The 21,131-nt window shown below is 45.1% G+C and overlaps 1 protein-coding gene across 7 annotated transcripts in view; it reads right to left on the reverse strand.

The window, feature by feature from the left end:
• Nucleotides 1–21,131, reverse strand: part of FOXN3 (forkhead box N3) — a 172,570-nt gene that overhangs the window by 127,256 nt on the left and 24,183 nt on the right. For 6 of the 7 annotated variants that reach the window (XM_015630891.1, XM_015630890.1, XM_015630889.1 and 3 more), the window contains exon 2: nucleotides 7,405–7,961. In XM_015630891.1, the coding sequence (XP_015486377.1) occupies nucleotides 7,405–7,947 (543 nt within the window). In that variant the 5' untranslated portion in view covers nucleotides 7,948–7,961. Of the gene's footprint in view, nucleotides 1–7,404; nucleotides 7,962–10,587; nucleotides 10,789–21,131 lie in introns of those variants that run through there. The other variant, XM_015630885.3, reaches the window with a different exon arrangement.

A 21,131-nucleotide genomic window follows, 5' to 3' on the forward strand; every position in this document is an offset into this window, starting at 1 on the left:
TGCATAAGGATTTTGGCTTATGTTATTCCATACCATTCATTTGTATTAACCACATTTATGATGAAGATACAACAATTAGCTGAAAATAACACAGAAGGAGCAGCTTGCAGACTGCTGCCCAGACCCTGCTGGGCAAGTCGAGCGAATGACTCTACCAGAAATACAGTCATGCTGCAGGACTGAACTGCAGTTTAGTGGGAACCTGTGCCTGAACCCAGGGCAAAGAAAGGTAGCTTCTTCAGCAACTCAAAGGCTGATTCAGGCTGCCTGAAGAGTATTCTCAACTCTTCAATAATTTTCAGCTGCTCAGTTATGACCAAAACTTTTAAGTGTTTTTTCTCAAGGTCTTCACCCAGGAAAAGCCACACAGTACAATTTTCTGGGCTCTTTCAGACAACGTAAAACACTTCCCTTTTAGGAAAGGAAGGGGGAAGTGTAAAGGACACATATTTAGTAATTAAAATGGATTCTTTGATGTTTTGCTAAAGAACAGAAGTGCAAGACAGAAGTGCATACACTCAGTCACACCAGCAAATCCAGCTCATCTCTGATGTTCAGCTACAGCTGGAATTAGCAAAGCCCCACCATCGTGGGCCTGGTGCTCAGGGGCATGCCTTGCCATATTCACTAATGGACATGGAAAAGTGCATCCTTCAGCCTATCATCAGTGAAGCCTCCTGTGCTCAAACCAGAATGAAGCTACAAGAACTAAGCTTCTTTTGCTGGCAGTGACAAGGGCACTTCATTATCTCTCTGACAATTGGGAAGAAACACAGGAGGTGATGAGATTTTATAGACATTCTTTCCTCTTCCATAAAAGCTTTCCAGAGGATGCACAGCACAGGTCCACCTCCAAAAAACAAAAGCCACCTCTACTGCCAAAATTAAGAACCTTGGGCAACAGCAACAAATCTTGAAAAAACACACATATGCACACATCCTGGTGCAGTTTTTGTTGCACCATTTCACCCATACCTTACGGACCCAATCTAGCATCGAGCATGTATCTGACTGAACATTCAAGCAGTCCCAGTGGTTTAAGTGCAGCCTGTGCTATCAAAGGTGTGAGCACCCTTCACCCCTTCCCTTCCCCATCTTCTCCTGCTGTCACCAGGTCAGCTCTGAGCTGGCTGGAAGCCGCAGGCACAGCTTCACGCCAGATTAAACAGAGCTGAGCCCATGGCCTGTGCTGACACTGGCGTTCCTCTAACCACAGAAACCATGAACTAAACAGGAAGATGAAAATGAATCCAGCTAAATTAGCCCAATGAAAAATAACCCAAACGAAAATCATACAAGGAGTTTTCATTACGTAGTAACACATGTGCCAGTCTGAGCTGAAGAGGGGCTTGCCCCAGATCAATTCCACCTCCCAGGAAAGGGAACAGGCAGGCAGGTTCATCAGGGTTCGTGCATAACAGTGGCAGCTCAGATTCTGACCACTTCAAATCTGCTGTAAAACACCAAGAGGAGTCACTAACACAGGTCACTTGAACAGCAAACAGCACAGTCCTGCTCCTAAGGGGAAACCAAAACAAACACCTCCAGCAGAAAAAAGCATCCCATTGCATTTAAACTTCTGTTTGTGTTTTACCTTTACCTTGGGGCAGGGACTACATCCATTACCCCACCAAGCAGCAGTGCATCATGCAGCTGCCAGCTCTTCCTCTGTAAAGAACAGTTTGTGTCAGCAATCCCAACTGGCAATACCCAGTCTCCTCATTGCCTCTAGTCCCCTTGTCATGTTGGCACAACTGTTACCTGGACTGCACTGGGGACTTCAGCTGAAAAGCAACACGTGAATTAAAGGAAGAGTAAAAGATAAACCCAGCCAGATCAGTAGTTTGTCACAGAAACACAAAAGTTCATGTGCCAGGAAGATGATGGAGCAAACACTCAGAAGCGAGGGAGTGCAAACACAGCTGAGAAATGGACTCCTCAACCTCACCACAGCCCAATGGGTAAAGAGCAGCTTGCTCCTGACTTCCTGCACTCTTTCAGTACTGCTTAACAAACACACTTTGCATCATCTTTGCTGTGTGTGCGGAGCACAGACAGGGCCAGTTAATCCAGTTTATTTAACCTAAGTGGCCAGTCTCCTCTGGTAGGTCAGTGGCCTGTCACTGCTGCAACCAACACCTCAGTTACACAGCAGGGTGCCTGCCTGCAGGCTATCTTAACTGAGAGCAAGATAACACAAATAGCTTAGATATAAGGTTCAGAGGATTCCCTGGATATTCCCAGCTCTCCCATTATTACTTGAAAAGAACTGCTTGTGCTTTGTACATCTCTAAAACAGTTAATTCAGGCAGATTTCAGTGCTAAGAGTTAGCCCTGATGTAAAGTCAAGCAGCTGGAAGCCAATGAAATGAACAGGGTTATTTCCATGCACAGCTTTAGGAAATTTATTATTTAAATATTCTGTATAATTCTAGGGTTTGCAATTCAAAAACAAAACTGAAAGGGTTCAAGGAAAGGTCTCCATAAATTGTCTAATATGAAGCAACTCCATTTACAGCATGGTTCTAGAGACTTTTATGATTTCTCTAGAAAGAGATGACCCTTGTTTCTATGTATACCAATTTGACGAGAAAATTTTCGATATTAGAGAGCTTTTTCATATGAACAGGCAAAAATATAAGAAAATACATTTCAAATTAAACTAGATGAATTCCAGTTTAAAACCATAAAATATCCTTTTAACAATTAAATCAACAGTTGCACCAGCTTATTTAGGACACTAATTTTTTAATGGAGTCCATATAACATGAAGCCTTTAACATGAATCTGAGGGGTTGTTTTGTTTGGTTTGATTTTTAGCATTTTTTCACTTTAGCTTCCACAGATGTTATAAATGCAGTGAAATGCTAACACTCCTGTTATTTGGATCAGTCTAGATGATAACATTAAAAACAGAGGAGATTATTTCTATCCCTGGTGTGAAACTGAACTTTCACAGGAAACCTTCTCAGTGACATTAAATGAGGGAAGCCAGGGTCCTGTCTCCCTCACCTTTGTATATATGCAGATTGGATCAGGAGATTCTAACAAATCAACAAACAGGGTCCTTTTCCTCTCACTCCAGCTAGCACTGATCTTTCCACAGGATTTTACCTGTCAAAAGCCCAGATATAATCACAATAGAGGAAAGACATTTGCAGGAGACTCTCCTGAAAAGTCTCCCGTGCCCCAAGGGATTCCCATGGCTCCTGTCAAGATGCCCTGGCAGAGTCCTTATGAGAGACAGTGCATTAGACGAGAAGTTGGGCATCAGCTTTTGCAAAGCTCAAGGACCACTCAGGAGTCCTCAGATCTCAGAGCCTGCTCCAGACGGAGGAGGAGCCTGGCTGGATCTCCATGACCCAGTTATGGACCACGTACTTCTAAGAATAACTTCCACATCAAGCGAGGAGAATTTTCTTCTCCCATCCCCATAAACATATCCTTTACCCTCATTACATTTTTATTAAGACATCCCTCAGCATAAGTGCCAAATAAACCCTTCAGATACTTGAATTTCTTCAGCATGCACACAGCCAGAAGCATGTGTGTGCTTCCCTATCTCAGACAATGCAGAGCAGACACAAAGAGGAGCCCTCTTGATAGGATGGATGCCCAAAGAAGCAGAGATCAGGGGAAAAAAACAGCAGAATAGCAGAGAGGAGCATGGGGACAAAAGCTCCAGCCTTTATAACTGTGGGCTGTTCACTGAGACAAAAATACTGCAACGAGTGAGGTCAAACATCATTTCCCCTCATCTGATAACAATGACTGAGGAAGTTTGAATTCATAAAAGGTACAGACACATCACACACCCTGGAAAGACAATCCTAACAGCCTTTGTTCAAGGCAGGAATCCACATAAATAAACTAATAAAGCAGATTTTCAAGGGAGGCAAAAATAGGGCTTGTAACAAAATTTTTCAGCTGTCCCTTAGCTCGAGCAGGACTAGTGGGCATAGCTATAATCACAGCAAACCTACATAATGGGTCTGAACTAGCTTAGCCCTTTCCCTGCAAGCAGAGAAGCTGCCACATCAGTAACTCCGTTGCTAGGGCAACTGCTTACTTTCCATATCAACTGCAAACTCGTTGCTATGGAGACACATATACAAGAAAAATTCCTCTCTATAGCCAAGGACCAGATGGTAGGGAAGTCATGGACTAACGGGCTGTACTAAGTGGGACGCAGACTACAGGACATTTAGATCTGTACGTTCACAATAGGATTAATCTGAACAAGTGAATTCACAGGTCTGGCAGTATAAACAAAGCCAGGGAACTCCATATCTACTCCCCATCATGTGATAACTTCATACTCTGGCCAACTATTATTAAACTGCTGAGCTCAATGCAAAGAGGTTTGTACAATCGAGGGCTCAGCATTTTCCCTTCTTCAGCCCAGAGATCTCTGTCTCGATCCAGATTAGCCTCATCGCAGTTACATGAACAATCAGGCTTTTGGTTTGCCAGGTAAGCCTGGTGGCACTGCAGCTGAAGTGGAATAGCAGCAATGTAAAAACAAATCCTCTTTTCCCAGCATTCCACACCAGACCTAAAAGCACCAGCAGGACGGGGCAAGTCAAAAACCAAAGTGATAAAACCTGTATTTTTTTTCTTTCCCCTCTCCATTACAATAACCTCACATCAGGAAATTCAAGCACTCATATGTGGGCAAAAAAAAGCTGCAGACTATTAGATGCATATTTAACCCCGTGAATATAAACTAGTGGAACTCAAGACTGAGAAAACTACTATGCAGAGGGATTTCAAAGAAGAATTAAGTGTTCAGCAGAACTTTGTTGAGTAAAATGATTACTGAAAGACTATATCAACAAACATTGGAAAGCACAACTATGAGAGGAAAAGCTTCTAGAGCTTTTTAGTATGTGTCAATGCACATCAACTGGCAAATGCCTGCAATTAACTCCTTCCCCCCATACTGTACATGCTTCAGAGCCCATCTTGCTAGTATTTCATAACATGCCATTTGTTAAATGCTGTTTTTTTCTTTTTTCCATGCAAAACCAGTAAAACAGGAAGACCCCAACCCTGCAATTTGCAAAAACTGTCTGCAAAGGAGAAGTAGCGTAAAGTGACTCCTTACAGATGAAAGCCCATCTTTCCCCTGCCCCAAGCCCCATACCAAAACCAGAGAACCCTTTAGATGGACACCTTCCTTCTGAACATCAGAGATATTTGCTGCAAAGTACCAAATCAATCCCAAATGTTTGTGTGCACACACACGAAGGTATTTTCAAAGCCATCCGTTGACATTTACTGCTTTCCAAATCCGCAATTAGCTGTCAAGCACCTGATTCAGCAACTCTGACCCAGGGCCAACTCCGCACTCAGGACTCTGTCTGCCACATCCCTTGGCCAGAAGACAAGGTAAAACCCAGCAAGGGACTTGAATGACCTGCTGTGGTGCATTTTACATTTGAGATTCCCATCTCAAATGTAAAATTCACCTTAAAGCTGGCTACCTGCAGTTATTAGCATCTTCAGGAAGTGGAAGAAATTCTTTCTCAAAATCTGGTATTTTCCTGGAATTAATAAAACTCCACCTTGTGAATCATACAGGCAAGGCCTCCCACCACACCTTGTTGTCTAGCTATGTAACCACAGTCATAATCACAAATTTGAGACGTGGGTGACCAGTCATGCATTGTGCTGTGCCACCTCCCCACGGAGCAGCAGTGCAGTGTGGCATTGTTCAGATGAGCTCAGTGGATGGCCGGATATTTGACAGATAGACATGAACACAAATTCCTCATAGGAAGGAAGCTGAAATCTAAATAATCAACTTGTAAACAGAGGAAGAGGGACAGAATAAAACACAAATGGTTGAATTAAACACATGCCTTGCCAGTTACCATATTTTGGTGGGGTTTTAAATGCATTGTGTGAAGACTTCTTACAGTCTGGGACAGGTTCATAAAAATCTGTTGTGGTATTTGTTATTATAGCCTCACTTCCAAACCAGAATTTAAGACTCTGGCTTACACAAAACAAAATCCAGTTTGGGAAAAGGTTTTTTTAATCTCACACACGAGCTTTCACCGCAATTAATTGATAAAAATACAAACATACAGTGTGTGAGCAGCAATATGAGGACAGTAGATTCTAGGTAATAATACTTTTTAGAAAGAAATAAAAAAACGATAGACATGTCAATCTTTTAAAAATTAAAGATCTGTAGAAAAAAAAGTTAACTCATTTAAATGAAAAGTTGCTAGTTTAGGATAGTGTGTGACTCTTCCTCTAGAGTTACTTGAGCTTCTATTAAGTTAGTTAAATTGCACACAAAACAGGGAGAACAGCACCACCAAGAGAAGTTTAGTTTCAGGGTAACAAGACAATCATGGCATTTAAAACTCACTGAAACACAAAAGCTGAGTTCATCTATTGTTTCTGCCAGGGGAAAGCGTTCACTTTCTGATCTTCAGCCAGTTTTAGAGACAGACCACGAGTGATGTGATTTTACCTGCTGTTTATTTCCCAAACTTGTGAGAAGGCCTCTGAAATTAATCTGCAAGCCGGTATTTTTATCAGTATATTCATACTTTGCCAAAGATTCATCCAGTCCACTTCTTCTTGATAAGGTTCCCTTTGGAAATTGATTCCTGCTCCCAGGCAGACTGACAGAATAGAAGGCTATGCAACAGACTGCCCCACTCACTTTCTCACTCCCCTGCACACAGCCTCTGTGCAGATGCCACCAGGGAATCAGCAATGAAACCAGGAGACAACAACCGAGATCCAAAAGCAAAGTTGTGCTCCCAGGGCTTCTGCTCTGCATCAGCTGCAGAAGTTACGTGGGCCCAAAGAACGCCAGAAATTTTGGTGAATGGTAACCTTCACCTTTGACTCCAGACCTGTCTCCTCTCCTCAAAGAGTTTCTCTAAAAGTCCCTTGAAATGGAGCAAGGCTTCATCACCATTACTCTCCTTGTGTACAAGAAAGAAAAGTTTTTTTGGATTACAACACAGACCAGGGCAATAGCGATGGACTCTTACATAAGGCATACCCTTTCACTATACATTTGTATAAGCCAAGAACAGCAAGCAGCCTATTTATAACATGATTACATTCATCTAGTATAGCTGGAAACCATTACCACAGCATGATGGCTAAAAACAATATTTAACCACTACGCATGAAGACACCAGCTGGGGGGAAAAAACACACACACACACTGAACACTTTCTTACAGATGTCTAGACAATGAATTTAATAAAATCAGAATGAGCAATGTTAAAGAAATGCTGGCTCTCTGAACTTAATCAACTACGTTACCAGGCACAGAGTTGCATATTCTGTATTTCATGGTTAAGGACATATTCTGGGATTAGCAGGTGATTATTTTCAGAGCCAGATAGGTTTCCATGGTTCCACACTCACCTGACTTCGGTCTTTGTCCACTTTCTTAAAACACTTATTCAAGGATAGATTATGTCTCACAGAATTTTTCCATCCAGTAGGTGCATTTGCAAAATATGGAAAGTGTTCCAAGATCCAGTTGTATATATCCTTTACAGGCAGTCTTTTGGTTGGTGAATCCTCAATGGCCATAAATATGAGGCAGCTAAAGGAATAAGGAGGTTTGCAGTTGGGGTTCTGCTTGGCATCGTAGGGCATGTCAGAGTGGGCAGGAGACGGCGGTGTGTCATCACCAATGTCCTGAACAGGGCTAACGCTCCTTAACACCGAGTCCCCAAAGCTTTTCAGCAAGTTCTTGCTCTCATGTAACCAGTTCAAATTAGTTAGTTCTTCATCTTCCATGGCCCCTTTATCTAATCTGATGGCAGGCAAAGAGAAATCTAGGTCCTCATCATCATGAAGTGCCTTTGATAAATCACTATCTTGATAACGCTGGCTCAATCCACTGGGAACACTAATTCCTGAGCCCTCTGGTTTCTTACTGGGAGGCATGACTGGACCCATTTAGACAGCAGCTCCTGGGAGAGTGAATCCAAAGAAAAGGGAGAAAGAGAGAAAAGTTAGCTCATAGAAAGATCCTGTGTAACATTTTGAGCTTTTCCCTAACTGGTCACTTGGCCTTTTGCCATCTGTATTAAACATGACAGTTTCACATAACACTCATACACAACAGTTGAGTAAAATAATCTGAAATCAGCACAAGAGAAGAAATTTCAGTTGAGGGAATGAGATCATAATCCAGATACACCTCAGTTCTGCAGGCACATGAAGCCCCACACAGGAAATTCCAAACCATGTCTCTTTAAAGAGGAAACAGTGTTTTCAAACCATTGAATACTCCAATTGTACCACTTTAATAAGGATGTGAACTGGGGAAAAAAAAAAAAAAAAAAAAAAAAAAAAAAAAGAGAGAGAGAAGAGTGACTTACGGCCAGTTGCTTCAGATTAATTTCAGCTGTTTCACATTTGAGGACAATACAACAGCACCATGATTAAAATCACTCTGCCTAATGGCCTAGGCAGACAAACATCCAATCTGACTTGGTTACACCAAAACCAGAAAATGAGAGCAGAACTTCACAACCAGCAAGGTCAGGAGAAAGTAGGAGGGAAAGCAACACCCGGTAGTTTTGGGCCCAGGGCCAAGAAATGGAGAAACAAGTGCCAGAGCAATAGAGGACTTTAAGAATGTATGTAAACAAGAGAAGATTTTAACATAAGCTGAACTTATTTAAAACACAATAGAAAACAAGAGTCAGAAGGACCTCTGTAACACTCAACAACAGCATGGGAGAGGTGGGATGAGCTGCTGAGGGTACTGCACCAGCAGGCCCTGGGGAGACACCTGTGAGCACTAACATTTTGAACAACTCAAGCACTTCAGAAGCAAAGTAAAGTTTGATTGCCCCAGCCCAATTAGAGAGAAGCAGGTGAGCCCAATAATTCTACTTCAGTAGCAGGAGACAGGGTCCCTTAGCTTCAACATATAGTCAAACTGCCAGGAATTAGGTCTGGAGACATGAACAGAAGTGAAACAAAAAGCAGACTGAGTTAATAACATAATTTTAATGGACAAAACTTTCTGAACAAACACGGAACAAAACCAAAATTATTCCCTGTACCTAAAATATAACCCTAGCAGTTACCTGAAGTCATGCAGTCACACAGTCAATACCGTAAATGAAAAGAAAAAAAAAACAAACTGCAGGTAACAGAATGAACTATCTATCTGCAGGGAAAAACAGAAAAACACAGCCATTATGGGGAAGAGAAATAACAGACTTTAATTTAGCTGTCATAAATGGGCAAAAATGAAAACTTTTATGTTCTTTGGGTCTTTCTATAAAGAAGTTACACCAAAGCATATATTTACTGAAAATGAAACACACAAACTTTTCTGCACAGAAACCCATCAATACACTCAACATGTTCAGTGAAAATGTGCAGTTTTACATGAGTAAGTATCTGGAAAAGGAAAAAACGCCGAGGCAGATATAAACACCAGGAGGCCAAGCGTGTGTCGGCCCCACTTCCTAGTTTTCAAAACTGCATCCAGCGCAACCAGAAGGTAAACAAGGGAATTGCCAGCGTCCAGGGGCACTGGCACTGCCTACCTACACCGCACAGTCAACTTTGACTCCAAATGGAAGTTCCGTCCCATGAGCTTCCAAACAGGAAAATTATATGATGGCTGACAGTAAAGTAATTTAATTGCACTGTTGCTATGACAACATGCTGCTCTCTTTCTGTTTAATTTCCTTATTTGCCAGTATCCTCCCAAAGGGCCGTATCACTTCATGATTTTTTTCCCCCGTCTCTCTCTCCCCGCTCCAGGCAGCGGGGGTGACCGGGCGGCCGCGGCCCCGCGGAGCCCCCTCGGGCCGGCACGGAGAGCCGGCAGGGAAGTCCGGCGGCGCCCGACCGAAGAGCGGCTCCCAGCGGGTCGGGCGGGCGGGGTGCCCAGGGCAGCCCCCGCGGCGGCGGAGCCCGACTGGGACCACACCGGGGGGGGGGCGGGGGGGCAGCGAGGCCCATGGCGGCTGCAGCGGCGCCCCACCGACAGACAAAGGAGCGCCGGTGACGGCCGAGCCCACGGCCGGACGAACGCGTTTAACCCGCAGGAGCTCCGGCGGACGCGCCCCGCACACGCTCCCGCCGCGGCCGAGGGGGGGCGCACCGGGGCGAGCGCCCCGCCCGCGCTCCCACCGCACCCGCCGGGCGGGGGGCGGGCGCCCATTGGCCGCGGCCGCAGCCAATCAATGGCGTTGCCAGGCGACCGGGGCTCCTCGGGCCGGGCGGCGCGCGCCGCGCACCCCGCCAATGCCGGCCAGGTGTCACCGGCCCGCGCGGCCCCGCGCGCCCCGCTGCACGTGCGCGCGCGCGCCCCGAGGTCCTCGCGCGGGCGCTGCAGGGACCCCCGGCGGGACGAGCTCGGGCCGGGCGCGGCCCCGCGGCGCGGGCACGGCCGGGCTCGGCGGGGTCACGGCGGCGCGCACGCCGGGCCGCGCACATAACTCCCGACCAAGTTGTGGCGCGGGGCCGGGCCGAACCGGGCAGGACTGCACCGCACCGCTCCCCGCGGCCGGCCCGCGCCGCCCCGCACGACCCCCGCCAACAACAACAACAGCAACAACAGCAACTTACCTGGCGGGAGGCGGCGGCTTCACCGCGGTCCCTTCATGGCAGTGGCACAAAGTTTCATCTGACGGAGCCGGGCATGGCGCGCCCCCGCCTCAGCCCGAGCCCCGGGGGTGCCGCGGGGGTCCCGGCGCACGGGGCTCCGCCGCCTGCATGGGGCCCGCCTGCCTCACGCCCGCCCCGCGCTCCCGACGGGCAGCGGTCCGCCTCGGTGCGAGCCCGAGAGCGAGAAATTGTTTCCACTGCAAACAAAAAAGGCGACACATGACCACGGAGGGAGGGGAGAGAGGGAAAACGTGGGCTGGGCCAGCCGCGACGGGAGAAGCCGCGGAAGGGAGGGCCGCCGGCGGTGGGGGAGGGCGGTGGTTCCTGCCGGCCGCCGGCGGGGACCCGGCCGTGCCCTCCTGCAGGGCGCTCGCCCACCCTGGACCCCGCCCGGCATCTGGGTCGTGCCGGGCCGGCGGCGCTGGCCGGGGGCGGGCGGGTGTCCGAGGTCGGGCGGGAGGCGCTCGGGAAGTCCTGATGCGCAGAGAACCGGCAGCCGCGGCGCTCCCACTTGTGCGAGTCTCCTTTCCCCTCGCCCGGCCAGACCGACCCCGGCTGAACCGCGGTGTACACCGAAGGCACCGACGAGCCCCAGGAGCCCATGGCTTAGCATAGCGGGGCCCTACTTCTACCTCTGCCGTAAGAGGAGCGAGGGAGGCATCTTTCAACACCCTCCCAGCAGGGAGGTGCCTTACCGGCAGGTAATTCCTGCCGAAAACGAGCGAACCCGGCGGCACACACGAGTCCGCCGGCCGGAGCCAGGCACCGGCCCCGCTGTGCGAGCGGGAGCCGGGCCCTGCGGGCAGCGACAGGGCCGGGATCCCGGCACGGCGGCTCCGCTGCTGGCTCCGGGCATCGCCAAACTACGGCCGCTGCTGGGGGTGTGCGGTGCACAGTAAAGAACCCCGTCACTGCAGAAATCTGCAGCAACTGCCGACCGGGGGTGGGGGGAGAAGGGGTGTGTGTGTGTGTTTGTGTGTAAATATTTCCTGAAGGAAATCTGCTCTAAAAGAAGGCTTGACTCAGTTAGGAAAAATGGTGCATTTTCTCCTCTGCTATCATACCCTCACATAACTAGTATTTACTTAAGTAAAAAACCCTTGCCATCAGTTGAACTAATTGAAGGGAGCCAACTTGATTTAAAAATAAAGTTGTCCAGTCTAGACAGCACTAGCTGAACATACAGTCTCCTATATGTTACATGCCAGATCTCAGGTAGCTTCAGTGATTTGCAGTGCAAAATTGAAGTATTGCTGTCTACCCACAAAACAAGTGCACGGAATTGTTTCATAGCTGGGCCACAAAAATCAAACGTTTTCCCTCTGGGTACACAATGCTTGCAGATTTAGCATGCTTTAAGATAAATTTTCCTTTCGCTATAGAAAATGCCTGCTGCAGAAATGTATAAACAATATCACTTAAGTCAGAAATGCAGGTATCCTTCCCAGTGCAGTCTTCCCTGGACACAGAAATTGCCACTAAGCCAGGAAGGAAAACATTTTAGCTGTTTTATTTAGAAAAGTTAGAGTTACAGCTGCCTCAAGACCTTTAGGGAATTCTGCAATATTTCCCAATGGATGGGTTACCTCCTTTAATCTCTTTAACACTCACAAAATTTAGAGTTTTAGATAAGAGTGGCAAGCACCTCATTCTCAAAATGCAGGGATAAGAAGCATTTCATTGATTCTCTGGAACTAGAAATTCCTGTCATAACTAGCTAAGACTTCTTTTGCCAATAGCTTTCCCTCCCCTACCCAGTGAACTGCTATTTCACATTCTTGCATATTTTCAAGACACACCAGCAGCTGAATTGCAGAATGGGAAGAATACCTATCAGGCAGCAGAGTATCATCATTACCCACTGGCAGTCCTGCCCTGTGACTCCACCAGCCGTAATGCTCCAACAGTCAGCAAGACCATTAGTTTACACAGTTCTTATCTCATGGCCGTTTGGTTTCAAACCCAAACTAAATTATCAAGTCATAACTCCACCCACCTGAATTTACTCCAAATGCTTCAGACATTTTTCTGAGTGAATCAACATGCCTCTTTATTGGCAAGCAAGGAGATTTATTGCATTTATTATCACTTGTAAAAGTCAAGTGTCTTGAAAGACTACCAAGAAGAATTCAGCTAATGAGAAGTATTTCTGAAGTGAGAAGGGGGAAACCTCATGAGATGCAGGATAGTATGCAAAGAAAATTATACCCTGAATACATAATGTATGCATCCTATTCAGCTCACTTCTGTTCAGAATTAGTGGCCAAATTCCCCGTGAATATTGGTGGAATATGATCCGTTTCAGAGCTTTCTGGTTTTTCCATGGCAGGTAGGAATTTCCCCAGAGTGCACACTAGAGATTGCATTGAAGGGCCACTGTGAGATACTTGCTGTGTAGACAGAAAAGCCGGCATGACCAAGCACAGGCAGGTGGCATGGAAGGTTAGGAGAGCGGCAGGGCAGACTGCCCGCTGGGTCGGAGGGCTGGCAGGTGCTCCCTGCTGAGGTGCCCCATGAGAGGCAGTGTGGGGCAGCCTCTTTCCTGGATCCCACTTACCCCTGAGCTCAACAGCAACTGGAGCTGCTGACTTGCAGGGCACTAGAATACCAGCAACAAGGTAAACACTATCTTGCCTCTTGGGAAAACTGTTCCCCAACTTCTGACTCTTCACTGGAATACCGAATACAATTAATTTAAGAAAGGAGCACACAGTTTCATGCAGCTCCATTGAAGGAACATTAACTGCTGACTTAGAGACTGCAGCAGCAGCAGAACAACTAATGTATGGCCATCAAGTAACTAAATACTCGCTGTAATCTCAGGCAAGCCCCCAGATTTATTAGGGTGTTGATTTCCCCATTTCTGAGACAGCAATAATACTAATTAATTTAGCACAAGATTTGCAACTCTGACAGATGAACTGTTTGTACATCAAGACCAAAGTACTTGCCGTACTGAGGGCTGGTTAGAAGTTCCAACAGTGCAGAGCTGCACTTTAGCCTTGTGGGCTAATATACAACAGTCTAATCTTTCCACTCAGATTTCAGAATACCAACTGCAGATGTTGCAGTATCTTATTTAATGAGGATTTCCAGCTATCTCCCTATACTCCTTTATCTCTTATCCTCCTCTAGATTGGAATCCCTGAAAATTTCCCACAAGCTATCAAGCACAGCAAGGGTCATGGGCTCACAGGCTCATCTTCCCCCCTCAATCTCCATCTCTGCTGGGAAAATCTTTCTTTGCTAGTATTATGACCATGTGTTGTGGTTTAACCCCAGATAGCGACTAAATACCACACAGTCACTTGCTCCCCCCACGACGCACACGCAGTGAGGAATCAGAATAAAAAAACAAACAAAAAAACCCTTAACTCATGGGTTGAGATAGGAATAGTTTCATGATTCAAACAAAATAAAAGATGATGATGATGAAGATGATGACAGTAATGATACAAGACAGAAAGAGGAATAACACCCAAGAGGAACAAATAATACACAATACATTTGCTCACCACCTGCTGACTGATGCCATGCTCATCCCTAAGAAGTAATGGGCCCCTCCTGGCCAATTCCCCCACAGTTTATGTACTGGGCATGATGCTGTATGGCTTGGAAAATTCCTTTGGCCAGTTCAGGTCCCCTGTCCTGGCCATGCTCCCTCCTGGCTTCTTGTTCACTGCTCACTGTCAGAGCACAGGAAACTGAAAAGTCCTTGACTTAGGGCAAGCACTGCACACAACAACAAAACATCAGTGTGATAACTAATTAATTCTCATAGTGAATCCAAAAATACAGCACTACTGTTCCAGTCAAAAGCAGGACACCATGTCACATGACCTTGCTAAATACTTCTACTTTCTGCCTTCTGGCCTCACCTGCCACACTTCAACAGTCCTGCACTATCTATCTTCACCTTTATGCCTGTCTTCCTAACTTCGTCTCCCACTGCCATGTCTTTATCAACCGGTGTCCTTGTCAATGTTTATTCTCACTACATCAGAGTCAGATTTCTTCCCTGAAGTTTGTTGCAAGTTTGCCAGCAAAGTTTGCTCATTAGGATTTAGAATTAGACATGCAGCTGTAAAAAAAAAAAAAAACCTCCTAATTCTTGAGGGTCCTGATGTACTTTTCAAAGAGTGATGTGGACAGGGCTGCTGACTCTAGTGATCAAAGCCTCAGTGTGGGACACATCTCAGGCCCTGACACCTGTACACTGACCATCTCATTTCGTGTCAGCTCTTCCCCATGCAGAATGACTGGTGTGTCCCCATCAGCCTTGATATTTCTAATCTTGTTTTCTCTGAGGCAACGGATTTAATCCTGTACAGAGCACAAGCACATTGAACACTTCCAAGAACTTATAAAAACTAAATCATGAATACAGTATGTGTTTCTCCATTTCCTCTTTCACAACTCCTGTTCTCAGCATTCTTCTCCTGCAGTATCAACACTTCTTTATTTTTAACCACAGCAGACCAGCCTGTTTTTGTTTTTTGCTCTACGCCTGCTTTTGGGGCAGAGAAACAGCTGTGTCTGAATTCCTGGAACAGTACCAGAACAGACCAGAGTCTCTGCCCTATACAGAGGTAACACACCTAATGGGCTGACAAACAGTGACCTACTGCTCTGAAAGAGAGCAACTCTGGCTTCCCAGCTGTTCTGAGTGCAGTCATACCCTGCCTGCCCATCCCATGGCTTTTGCAAGCATGCCCTCCCTTTTCTTCACCCACAGCAAGCACTAAGCAATAAGCTGCACATGCAGTGAAGGCCCAGCTTACTCCAGCTTACCAATAGATCCATCTTTTGCTCATTCACTTGAGAACATGGAATCAGATTTACAAAGCATTTTCCCAGCCTTGCATTTAATTAGTCTTCAAGTTCTCATTTTTCCCAGCAGGCAAAACCCAACAGAAACAGAACTGAATCTGTGAGAAAAGGAGCACCAATACAAAGCTTTGTCAGAAGTGTGAGTAAACAAAACTATCTACAGCATTTCTGTTTCACAGGCTAAAATAAAATTAATTTCTTCCAATAAAATCCACCGTTTTTATTAAATAGCTCTTTTACAAATTAATGTATGCACATTTACAATGTTATTGTAGTAATGGTTGCAGTTTCTAGGAAAATGAGTATACTTAGTACTAAAATTATATACAGCTGAGAAGCTACCAGCAGTTGTGTTTCTATGCATGAGTGTGGTGAGGGGAGAGCATCATGCATACTCATTTGTCCTACGTATATTTGTTAAAATGGGTCCATATGAGAGATGCTTTCACAGTGTAATTACCCAACATACAAGGACCCCAAGTACAAACCTAGCTCATACTTGGAAAGGGAAGCTTCTGCCAGTGAAGCTTATTTTAATAGCCTAGTCAGTGGAAAGCAAAATATCACTGGGATAAACATATCTTTACTGGAGTCTTCTGCTATATGGTCTGAACTCACCTAACTCAGTTGATACATTAGCTGTAATACAAGCCAGTATTTCCAGTACAGTTGCAGTGTTTAAAGAGGCTGAAAAATTAAAGAACTGTTCTGGAGTTTGGTACTCAGACTCTGCTATCTGTTGTAAAGATGTAATGCCACAAGATGTGGCCTGGCACTATCTCAACATCAGTATTCACCACTTGCCAGGTGAAATTAAACTTACAAGTCATCAGCAGAACCAAATATCAATTGTATTTGTCTTCTCAAAAGCAGTGTGGAGGAAAAGCAGCAATCAACATTGCAAACAAGTAAAGATCAGAAGTTTTGGGGAAAACGACAATGGAAAACCATCTTATTTTTATAAAGCTCCCAAACTGCATTGCCAAGTAGAATTTCTGAAACTAAGAGAAAATTATTTCAAGCCAATATCTCAAATTCTGCCTCAGCTTTCCTGAATAGAAACTCCTCACTTTGCATCAATTATTTTATGAATTTGTCTTTTATTTGTGTATCTATGCATGCAAAATTCAGTTTGCAACAGGACCTCACAGGTAGTGAAGTTTCTGTTCACACCTCATCAACTGAAGTTCTCGGCAACTGACACTAAACGTAGTTTACCATCACTACTGCTGTGAGCCAGAAGGCAATTATTCTCTGACCATTTGCTTGTGCCAGGTGCATTTCCTAGCCACAACTATACTTGTGAGTCCCGGCTTGTTTCCCAGCTTTTTGTAGCACAGGATATTCCAGGGTCCTTTCCTCTACTCACTACTTGGCTCTACTCTTCCTGTACATTTCTTGAACACTGTTCCCGGAGGAAATCCTGTGAAATTCAGATTCCCAAACTGCAACAACGCAGAGACAACTATGAGAGCCTGTATGAGGTGGTGCAGGCATAAAGCACAAGCGTGGCTGTGCTGACCTACAATTGTGTCTGTAAAAAGATGCTGAGAGAGTGCAGGTTGTGGGAAACATGCTCAGTGCCATAAAATGAATAAGCAGATTTCTATCCTTGGTGTGTTTTTAGTGCTACAGACCAGCCCACCAAAAGCACCAGAGAGTAAGGAATGGAAGGCAATGAAAAACAGCAGTGGAAGGACTAAAAAGAGTCAGTACCATCTGCAGAAACGTTCTGTCTTGTCCTATGTTCCCCTCCACAGCCACAAGTGAGGTGGCCTCCAAGGCTGAACTGGAGAGCAGCCATCAGGCAGAGCAGGTAAGCAAGATTTTGGTAGGAAGAAGGAAAGCTGGCATAGCAAAAAAGCACAGCTCAAGTATTCACATCCCAGCAACAACTTCTGTGGCAAAAGAACCACTCCCCTGACTGCTACAGTCATGTCCTGTGAGATGGGTTTCCCTGCAAGCAGCTTTTGGCTTCTCTACAGTGACAAGAGTGCATTATTGTAATGGACTGACTTATTCACTGGGACATGAAATTCTGCCAGGCCTTTGGGCACTGCCCAGTCTTTCTGGCAACAGGTAACTTCAGTGAGCAGCTGCAGTGATTCGGGAGGTATGGTGCACCTGGGCACCTCACAGACTTTTTGCAGGCAAATTTCACATTCCACAGCTTTCTCACAGGGATGCCACAAGGATGGGGTGGGCCTCAGCTGCTGAAGCACTATGAAATAATCTTGTGAATGTTTTTCTCTTTCAATCTGAAGTCTTGTAAACATTGATAGTTAAGACCTTTTCCTAGGTTCAGCTAGTTCCAGCACAGTTTAGCACTTCCATAAGCATTTCAAGGACAAAAACATGTTATGGCTATGTTGTGGTTCAAGCCCAGCCAGTAACTAAGTATTATGCATGTGCTTACTCACTCCTCCCACCCCTGGTGGAATGAGAAGGAGAATCACAAAAACATAAAACCTGTGAGGTGAGATAAGAACAGCTTAATAAATGAAATAAAGCACAATATTACATTAATAGTAGTAGTGAAAAGGAAGATACGAGAGAGGGGGACAGAGAGAGAAACAAATCCCAAGATGGACAAAAAAAATTATGGACAATACAATTGCACCTGCTGAGCAATGCCCAGCCCGTACCCCTGCAGTGATCAGCCCTTTGCAGCCAACTCCCCCAGTTTATCTACTGGGCATGATGTTCTTTGATATGGATTATCCCTTTGGCCAGTTGCAGTCAGCTGTCCTGGCTGTGCTCTCTCTCAGCTTCTTGTGCACCTGCTTGCCAGCAGAGCATGGGAAACTGAAAAGCCTTTGACTTGGGCTAAGCACTGCACAGCAACAACTAAACCAGCAGTGTGTTACCAATGTCATTCCCATAATAAATCCAAATCACAGCATTGTATCAGCTACTAGGAAGAAAATTAACTCCATCACAGCCAAAATCAAGACAGGCTGTAACAAAAATTTTTAGAACATTTGAGGAGAAAAGTCACTTTGATTGCTTGTATGTGAATAGGGGGTTTTACTTTTTCCACATCACCTGTTACATAATCTTCAATATTCTTTTTTATTCAACAAAATTTCAATTTATTCAACAAAAACACCGCCAACATAAAAACAACACAATATCAAACCAAACACCACATGAAGAAAAAAGAAATAAGCTACCCCTGGAAAAGGCCCTGCAGGTTATTGGACCACTGCTGGGCAGCAGAGCTGGGGTTTCAGCAGCAGACAGGCCAGTCGGGGCTGTGCCAGCACAGGCAGCCGCCGAGCAGTCCTTCTGTCATGCCTGTGAACAGAAGACCCATGTAATGACAACCACAAAACTCACATAAACTCTGAAAAGGTGACTAATGAGCTCATTCATACCGCCTATAAATTATTCACTACAACACTGAACCCACTCAAGACAAATGGCAAAGTAAACTTTAAATACAGGGAGCAGGAGCCTCCTGCGTTGTCAACTTCTGCCTGTAAAACTTTTTGCAATGCAACAGACACTTCACTTCTGCCCCCTTGTTAAAATCACTCAAATGTTTAGACCTTCTTTTTTACTACCTCTGCAGAGTTAAGGCAGTTACAGCTCCTACATATTTATTTTGCCACTGCCAAGTCTTTTTCTTTAGTAGTTCCAGGTAATCACAAAGCACTATACGTAGCTTTAAATTACATTCTTCAGAAATTAAAGTCTGACCTCAAAATGAAGGCCAGGTCTAAAGAAGTAGGAAGACAATAGCACATGCATGTGTAATGAGAAGCAGCCCATCTCCAGAGCCCACACTTACTGATATTTCTGTGAACATCTATAATTTGTGCCAAAATAAAAACTGAGGTCTTAAAAAAAACCCACAGTTTCATTTCTTAGGTACTGATCCAAGAAAGCTTCTGATATGTTTAGAAACAGTCCATTTGTAAGAATGCTTTTGTTATCCTGTTTAGGATGAAGTAAGAGGCAGATAATGGTTGGATGTTAACAACACGAGTGGTGGAGTTTGCTGCTGTGGTGGCTTGAACAAGCATTTACTCTTTCAAACAGTACTGTTCATCAGATAAATTACTCACACTATTTATAAGTTAACTTTAGTAACTTGTTGCAGGTTGAACTAGCAAGACAGAATGAACTACAGAGTGATATTGAAGACAATGTCTTATATGACATGTCTGATCTTTAGTGGGAAAACGTAACTTACACTTCTGGTTACACAATCAACTCCAAAGGTCAGGAACAACTAGATAAAAGGGAAAGCCAGGAATTACATAGCTAAAGTCCAGTAGGATATAAAGTAAGGTAAAGTATGGGAGACATAAGGCAACATCAAGGTGATATTTAAACACAAGAAAAGAAAAATGGTTAGCAAAATAAGTTTGCAAATGAAATAATTATTCCAGATTTCACTAATCACTCTCTTTCTTCCAAACTGTCAATGTAACTAAGGAGACAAAGGAATTTTGCAGTATTTGAAGACAGGGACTTTATCACCTACCAAAAACTATGTGATTAGTCTTCATTTATTTAAATCCATGATTCTGGAATTACCAGAGATGCATAGAAACCATGTTGCCCCGTTAGTAACTGCTCTTTAAAATGGTGGTTAGAAAAAAGCAAACACAAGACAGCAGTGGAACAGCCTAAATCATATAGCATGCATGTTGACTTTTCAAAAGCTGTTGTGTTTTAACCCCAGTCAGCAGCTAAGTCTCACACAGCCACTTACTCACTGCTCCCCAGTCCCAGTTGGAATGGGAAGGTAAACTAGAAAAAGATAACGCTCAAGAGTTAAGAACAATTTAATGACTGAAATAAAGGTAATAATAATAGTAATAATAATAGATGAACAAGTGATGTACAATACAATTGCTCACCACCTGCTGACTGATGTGCAGCCCGTACCCCTGCAGTGATCAGCCCCTGGCACCTATCTCCCCCCACACTGAGCATGATGTTTGATGGCATGGAATATCCCTTTGGCCAGTTTGGGTCACCTATCCTGGCTGTGCTCCCTTCCAGTTTATTTCTGGACCTGCTCACTGTCAGAACACAAGAAACTGAAATATCCTTGACTTAGGGTAAGCACTGCAACACCTAAAACATCAGTGTCTTATCAATATCATTTTCATATTAAATCCAAAACACAGACCTCTACTGGCTGCTAGGAAGAAATGAACTCTATCCCAGCTAAAACCAAGGCATTCCACCTAGTGAGCCTCCGACCCCGCCTGCAACTACAAGGTGGTGGCAAAGGACTACATTGAAACCACAGACCCCACTAACCTGCCTGGCGAGGGGTGTTCACCTCCCAGTTCAGCGGTGGGAAACAGTGGCACCTCCTGCAGCCAGCTCCCCACACCCTGCTCCTAATTTCCCTAATGAGGCCCAGCAGTGATGTCAGTTTTGCCCAAGGCATGGTTCGGTCTAAATAATAACAAACTACAGCTGGCTACATAATCACAGGAATGCCAGATCTGGGGGAGGATCAGCAAACAAACCGGCGGGACAGCTTTTAACTGAGTGCAACAAAGTCAAAACTTGGCTACAAGTGTCGGTGAATCTATTGACTGGTCAATGCCACTACTCTTGCTGAGAGTGCCCTGGATGGCTTTGACCTAAGAGGTCACCTGAGAGGGTTTCTCAGATCCCAGTCTCTGCAAACTCCTGCGAGACTGGCG

Source organism: Parus major, chromosome 5, assembly GCF_001522545.3.
Source record: "Parus major isolate Abel chromosome 5, Parus_major1.1, whole genome shotgun sequence".
In the NCBI taxonomy this organism is placed as follows: Eukaryota; Metazoa; Chordata; class Aves; order Passeriformes; family Paridae; genus Parus; species Parus major.